The sequence below is a fragment of the Ixodes scapularis genome, unplaced genomic scaffold (assembly GCF_016920785.2).
Source record: "Ixodes scapularis isolate PalLabHiFi unplaced genomic scaffold, ASM1692078v2 PGA_scaffold0__279_contigs__length_252992795, whole genome shotgun sequence".
Taxonomy (NCBI): Eukaryota; Metazoa; Arthropoda; class Arachnida; order Ixodida; family Ixodidae; genus Ixodes; species Ixodes scapularis.
In genome coordinates this window covers 183,077,789-183,085,564 of record NW_024609835.1, presented here as the reverse complement: position 1 = coordinate 183,085,564, position 7,776 = coordinate 183,077,789, and the positions used below count along the sequence as shown (strand labels likewise).

General features: G+C 45.3%; 1 protein-coding gene across 1 annotated transcript; it reads left to right on the top strand.

Moving 5' to 3' along the window:
• Positions 1–744: 744 nt before the first annotated feature.
• LOC120850564 (pogo transposable element with KRAB domain) lies at positions 745–2,657 on the top strand. Its single transcript, XM_040223092.3, has 2 exons — positions 745–1,576; positions 1,930–2,657. Exons 1-2 carry the CDS (start codon positions 844–846, stop codon positions 2,517–2,519), a joined length of 1,323 nt encoding a protein of 440 aa, XP_040079026.2. The 5' UTR covers positions 745–843; the 3' UTR covers positions 2,520–2,657.
• The last annotated feature ends 5,119 nt before the right edge of the window (positions 2,658–7,776 follow it).

Genomic DNA, 7,776 nt, shown 5'->3' with positions numbered 1-7,776 from the left:
GAATACACTGGAACAAAAGTGATCCCAGCAGCATAATAAATCCGAGACTGGAAACAAATAAAAAAACGGACAACCACTCCTACCGTACACAAGCTTGCAGTGTTTTCCCATACTTTTCGTTAGCGTTCACTTATGCATTCATGACTTCGTAAGAGGCTACCGTATTTGTTCGAGTAATAGCCGCATTTCTTACGAACACAGCCCCATGCGTCAACCTTTCAGCGGAACACACATACAGCCAATCAAGGACACAATTAATCATAAAAATGCTATCTGAGCAAGACTGCGTTTCGCGTGAAGACGTTCTCTCTGTACCGTATATCGATGCCATTTTTCTGCCGATCGCGATGACTAGCTCTCCCTCTGCTCCGCGGGAAAGCAGACCCGCAGGCGTTGTTCATAAACAGCGCGGCTATCACTCGAGTGAATAAGGTAAATCAATTACCGTAAAGTTCCGAGAGAACGCCCCCGCCCGAAACCTCGCCCACCCACCTTTTTGGACGAAATATATATTTTAATAAAGTTCCCAAACATCGCCCACCCCCTAAAAATCGCAGTAGCTTCGACGCATTCGAAAGCCCGGGAAGCCCCCGCCGCGAACATACCTCTGGAAAAACCGATGACTCGTCCGCAAACACCGCCAGTGACCCGATTTCTACCAAAAGAGAAGATCTTTTCCGGTTAGATTGATAAGATAAGGGCGAACTAGAAGTGAATCATTCAAGACGTCCGGGTATAAAGGAAAAGAAGAAACAGCTCAAGCAAACAAACTCCACACTAGTAGACAGTCATTCCTCTGCGTGCCCCGCAGCTGTTCACCTGCCCTCGCTTCCAGCATCGACCATGAGGAATAGCTACACCATCCAGAGAAAGGTGGAAGTTGTCCAGTGGCACAAGAAGAATGGAGACAACGTAAGCAAAACTGCAAGACATTTTGAGCTGGACAGGAAACGTGTTCGCGAATGGAGCACCAACTACCAGTCCCTTCTGCAGCAGTGCCACGGCAAAAACAAATTCAAGAGAGCCATCAACAACGGACGGCCGGTCTTCAGCGAAGAGCTCGATGAAGCACTCATGGACTTCTTGGATACCGAGCGGGCGGCGGGGCGAGCGGTGAGCAACCGCGTCCTTCAAGAGCACGCACGCAAGTTGGCGGTTCAGATGAACCTGGGCAACTTCGAAGCTTCGAACCACTACCTGGCCCGCTGGAAAGCCCGCTTCAATGTGTCGATGCGAGTGGGGACGAACGAGAGTCAGAAGCTGCCGGCTGACTACGCTGACGCAATCTCCGTCTTCCGGAGGGCTGTGGGAAGCCTGCGCCTGGAGCACAGTTACTCCAACTTTAGTATAGCCAACATGGACCAAACCATGGTACGCATGGACTGCCCAGCCAAGCGGACAAACAACGTTGCCGGCGAATCAAGCATCCGCATCGTGAACACAGGCTGTGCGCGTCGTGGACTGACGGTTGCACTCTGTGCAACAGCTGCGGGCATCAAACTCCCGGCTCTCATCGTGCTCAAGGAACCGACGGGCCGGATCCCGCCAAGGGCACTGTTCGCACTTCAAATCCCAGGTATTGTCTCAATTTCCGCGTGCGGCCAATGTTACTTCTGGTTTGCCCAAACAAATTTCAGCATAAAAATAAGTTGAAAACATGCACTCACGCATTTCGCATAAAAAAAAAAAAAAAAAAAAAAAGTTTTAGGACAGCGTTGTTTTGTGAACGATATAAAAAGCGCCTTCCACATGTATTTGTGCATTTCTAGTAGAGGGCGCTGCATGGGTTCGTCACAAGTTTTGTTTTTTCATCAATACCGTCAATACTACGCAGCGATGCGGCGATGCTTTCGTGTTTGCGGCTGCTCCGGTTGTTGGTGGTTGGCTTTGCCGGAGTTTGGAATGAAACCGAATCTCGGCTCCTTTCAGAAAATGTGAGAGTGACCTGTTCAAGGAACGGATGGATGACTACGCCGGTCTTCCTCGAATGGGTGCGGAGGGTGTGGGGTGCCAACAAAGACGACGTGAGGCGGCTGCTCGTCTTGGACCAGGCGCCCATTCACAAGACAGAGGCAGCGCGGGAGGCCCTCGACGGGAAGGAAACCGACGTTGTCTTCATTCCTGGCGGGTGCACGTCTATTCTCCAGCCAGCAGACGTGTGCTGGATGAAGCCCTTCAAAGATGCTCTCAGGAATCGTTGGTCCTCCTTCTTGCGGGAAGGGGCTGTCACCGCCAAAGGGAACCTCAAGAAGCCGTCGCGTCAGGATGTCGTCAGCTTCGTGTCCGAGGCTTGGGCATCTCTATCGGAGGAGGCCGTCCTGACGTCGTTCAAGCGCTGCGGCATCTCAACACGCCTCGACGGCTCAGAAGACGGGGAGTTGAACCACCGCCTGGCCTCTGTAAGCGACGAACCAGCGATGGGGCCCGAAGCTCGGGAGAGCATAGTGGACGAAGTAGTGCAACTCGTCTTTGACAGCGACAGCGATGAGTCGTTCGATGGATTTAGCGATGACGAGTGAGCAATAAATGCGTATGCACCGCTGATCTGTCAAATGCAGCCATTTTTTTTGTAGTTTTTGGCCCTTGGCCCGAAACTTCGCCCACCCCATGTTTTTCACCATTTATCTCTTAATTTTGGGTGGGCGTTCTTTCGGAACTTTACGGTATACACATATTTGGCGTCCTCGCATTTATGTGTCAATTCAATTGAAGCATCAGTTTAAACATTGTGGGATTCGCCCTTTTGGGGGTTACCACTTAGAAACACAAAGAGTTCCTTAGGTCCGCATAAAGACGTGTTTATTGACTGCAATGTCAGCACGCTTCGCTCTTAGACAATGAAAAGTCTGGGCGCTGGCTCAATTGCCAGTATCACCCGGTCGGTTTCCCGCGCTGCCGCATTAGACAGATTCACGGGAAGTCGGAGGCCCACAAAGAAAAACCAAGCTCCGTAGAGCCAGGGCCTCCGCCGACGAGAGCCCCTGGCCCACCTTCGGGGCCAGCTTATGTAGCCTCGGAGAATGGACGCGCCCGGGGAGGCCACTAGCAGTCGCATCCATTATAACTCTCAAGGGTGTGCCGAAGGCGCGTTCACCCAAATGGGCAAGGGAGAGCCGGCCCCTTCGGGGAATTCGGCCTCGTGGTTCCTTGTATCCGGGAGGCCGACGCCATTGGTGACGACGACTCCCACGGCCTGCTTGAAGCTAGGCCTGGATAGGGATAGAGGGAACCCAGTGGTTCCCACAACATATATGTCTCGCAATTACCTTTAACTTGTTTTGTTTTGTTGTTTGTTAAGATTGACACGAAGAAACCGAGAAACCTTCGAGTAGCAGTTGTTGGTAATTAAAAACTTCGCGAAATGCTCAGAACTTTGAAAAGCGTCTTAATTTGTACCATGCGCAGTTTTCGGCTGACAGTTTCTAAGGGCTGCCATTGGTTCACATTATCTTCCAGTTCATTCGGGCGTCACAAGCAAAACTGCTCCATTTTCATAGATAGGTTCGTTTGTTTCTTCCAACAACGCTCTGCCGAGTAATGTTTCTCGTACAACGCTGCCATTAGGTTCGTTCATGTTCCGAGGTCCACACGTTTTCAAAACTGCTCGATGCAACTTTGTTCGCCATTACTTCGTTACGACGCCCTTACTGATACTCTCTATTCTCTAGACACGTTTTCCGATTATGATTTACGCCACCGTCTCTCTCTTTTTCTTTTTTTCAGCGCGGATGGATGCGAAAACGAAAGAGGAGAAATATTGCGTTATACCAGACGACCGAAGAAGTAATCGAGGGAATTATATGGTGCTAAGGAGAATAAACAGAACGAACAAAATAGTAAAAGAAGAAAGGAGGCGCTCGTGACGCGTGAAGTTACGTCACGTAACTTGAAGTTATGTGACTACTGCTAAGCTGAGGATCGTCATACGACACCTTGACGTCAAGGGGGTTACATTCAAGTCGCGAACATGAAAGTGTTAAAAGCTGGCAATAGGAATTATACGCTTTTAAGAAACAAAAATGAACTCAAACGAGACAAAACGCTACTGTGTTTCAAGCTGATCCGTATGAAAGTCGCCAACAAGTCGTCGCCTGTTATGTTCATGCTATTTACTTTGTGCTTCGTTCTTCGCCGTTCTTGTAGGCTAATGTTGCAACATCATTGGTTGCTGTACGACAACAAAGCGCTTAGGACTCAGCATGTTTTGCGTCCCCCAAGTTGTCCACGAGTTTAGTAGCAGTGTTTCAGTTAGCAAGTAGCGTGCAGCGTGCGATTAAAGCATAGGGTAAAAAGCATGACTCTGCAGCATGCCCTTAAAACATCGGGTACAAAAGCCTAATTGTGCAGTTTGCTTCTACAGCACGAGCACTCAAGCGTAGAAAACTCGAGTAAAATTCGAGCGCTCCCCACCTGTTTTTTGCACCACATTGAACATATATCAAGTTGTGGGAACCAGAAGTTAGGTTTCAGACATAAATATATATACAGGTATTTACAAGCGGAATGAGACTGCAGTTCGCATCGCCCGATGCCGCCGCTGAGCTGTTCCGTTGGTGTCTCGAGAAACATCTGGCGCGCGTGTCCCGAGCTCAGCGCTTGCCGACCTCTTCTTCTTCTCTGTGGCACGGCTACCACAAAGTCATGTCATTTTTTTTCAACTCCGTATACTATCGCGTGACGAAAAAAAACATAAAAAAACGTGGTATCTTTGTATAGTGCCAAATAGATCCAAAGTACTAACCCAAACCACGAGCACGTAACCACTATCACACCGTGGCATGCTCGCTTCTCTATAAACTAGAAGAATAAAAAAAAAAATGGAAGAACAAATTTGACTGCAAAAAGCGCTAGGTGTGTTTGTGACCGATAAGGGGGCTATATATAAAATGTTTTTCGTTGCGTCCGTCACAACACACCAGGTGGAAAGAAACTTATCGCCTTTGACAGTGCAAAACACATCTGGATTTCTTTTACTTTTTTTTTTATAGGCGGTTAGCAACTATACGCATGCGGTTATTGCAGCCAGTAAATTCTTACTCTTTTCGGGCTGTGAGCTTGGGAACATATTCTTATCTTTCTGTGCCTGCTGCCATTTATATAGGAAAAAGAAAGCGGCACACATGGAAACTGGGTTACTTTTCTTGGTAATCGTAAGCGCTCCAAAGCAGAATAGTAGTAAAAAAATGATTTGCTCTTTCCACTTTTGCAATATCTATTTAAAAATAAATCCAACCTGGGATTGTCGAAATAAAAAAAAACATTTAAGACTGATAGAAACATGTAAGTGGTAGTTAAATGCAATGATAGCTGTGATAAAAAACATTCAAGTTAAACCATTAAGATTAAACTTATTTTTTTTTAACTCAGCCAAGTTTCACGTTTTTTCCAGGCACCGCATTTAAATATAAATACTTTGGCATATTTCAACATATTGCACAGTAACAGTGTGTTAATAGGAGCGGTTGAAGTTCAACGTAAGCGGCTAGACACCTTAAGATTCGCCGATCCCACTGCGCATGCGCTTGTAATCCGTTAACAACTCAGATTCAAATTTCGTCTACTTGGGATGCTGGGAGAGTTCGTTCAAACGGGCAATGATTCAGGAAAAATAAGAAGGTGGCGGCCTCGGTGACAAACCCCGAAGAGCCTAAGGCTAAGAAAAGCCCAAACGCGATTCGTCACTCTGATACACTTCCCCTAATTTGAGGTGTCGAAGCAAATTATTTCAAAGAGCGATTCACAATGACAACTCCGGGTGAGGACTGTATAAGGAGCGCCCATGAGTGAACGCGCATGAGTCAGGCTAACTGCAGCATATTTTAAATGTGACGTCGTTTCTATAACTACGTGAAAATGAATAAGCTATGGTGACGAATAAAATAAATATAAGCAACATACACATGAGTAGACAAAAAAGAAAAAAAAAAACGAGATGGTATTTTCACCGCACATGAGTTCATGAAATTGTGTTATATCATCTTCGATGGCTTTGTGTGCAGGCATGTGATTTCTGTTTATGATTGTTCGCGGTATGTATGATCTTGCGCAATAAGGTGAGTAGCATGTGAAGCGTTTAATTTTCAGTGATTGATGAGGACGTGAAAAGACAACGTGAGGAGCCTGAAAACAAAATCGTGGAGCGATTTAGGATGATAAAGTTTGTGGAACAGTTATAGACGAGCAAGTTTTCGGCACTATATTAGGTCGTGCAACGGGGCACGATTTTTATTATTTTTTTAAATTTTGTCGCACTGAATAGGGGTGATTAATCAAAAAGAATGAAACAAATATTTGGTTTTGCAAGGACGCAGTGATATTTATCATGAAAGCCTGGTCAGGATCCCATACGGCAGTAGCGTATTCAATGTGGTTGCGGGTTGGTGTGATGGAGTCAAGCGCACTTAAATTAGGAGGAGAATGTTTCATACTCTGCCTCATGAGACCAAGTGAAAGATTAGCAGATTCAAACTTTCAATTGTTTTCTATAGAAATATGCACAGTATAACAATATATAAATACATTATATACAGGTCTAAGGTCTACTCAATCTACCTATTTTCTCTGCAGTGGTGTACTCCAGTTTATACGAATCGCCTCTCCGAATCTGCCTAAATTCTGCTGCTTTACACGCAGCCTATTTTTAAACGTATACTAGAAGTAAATGACAATGCGTACAACTTAGCATGATCAAACTTGAATCGCACTTTACCTTAGAGCGAGTGTGTATTATCTGTGGTGCTTGAAACGTGTGTGAGTGAAATGAATGGGCATGCGTCCTATTTGTGGATCAATACTAAATAAGGAGCACCCAAATTTATGCTTACGTTTTCACTCAAATAGGGTAATTGAAACGCAAGGTGTCACAATAGGTATGTACCTGACATGAACAGATAGGAGGAAAGTTAAAAGTCGGGTGGCACTCATTTGGTCGGACGATATTTTAGCCAACACCGAGTTTTCATCGAAAGACGCTTTAGGAAATTGTCTGCCTCCGCGAAGAGGCGTTTACGGGCGGGCCAGGTGGGTTAACATTTTTTTTTGTTGTAATAGGCCACCGCAGACTGTAGCCGCGATGCGGCGTCAACGCACCTTATAGCAGTTTAGCGAGCCTTTAAAAAAAGCAATTCGAAGATGTTTCATTTTCTGTCTGGCATATATTACGGACAATAATAATTTAATATCTAGTTTATATTTCTTTGTGGGTCAAGTAATAACTACTGATGCTTGAAGAAAGTTCATAAAAACGGTAGGAGTACCATTTCCTATTAATGTCGCACATGTACTTCTTCGCTTATTTCTTTCTTGAACAGAGGTTCACTTCTTGAAATATATGGTATGCTGCACATCATCGAATTTTAAAACCCGGAGAACTTCATTTTTACTTTGAGAGCTGCGTTTTGTGTTGAGATTATATATTTATTTACGCAGTAGCTGTTTAATAAATATTAAGTGCAAATTCGCGTCGCAAATGCACTTCGGGTGTGGCTCTATTTGCATAAATGCATATTCACGAAGTAAAAAGGTCTGAGATGATTAAGTGACATTATTGGTTGTTTTGTCACGAAAACTTCTCGTCATTATGCAGTGCCATAAGCCTGCCTACTCCCGGATATATCTGCCAAGTTATTAAACGTCCATCAGAAACTCGATAACGTTTATCCTCCAAGCTATTTCATTGAACGTGCTCATTATTTAGTAAAGAACCACGGAGGTCTTTGCTCCGCTCAATTAAAATATCACCTAATATTGACAATATTAGATGGCAACCTAGAGTAA

Excerpts from the sequence above, each read along its gene's own strand:
- LOC120850564 (XM_040223092.3), top strand. The coding sequence starts at position 844 with ATGAGGAATAGCTACACCATCCAGAGAAAGGTGGAAGTTGTCCAGTGG. Across the intron at positions 1,577-1,929 it reads GTTCGCACTTCAAATCCCAG|AAAATGTGAGAGTGACCTGT; the intron begins GTATTGTCTCAA and ends GGCTCCTTTCAG.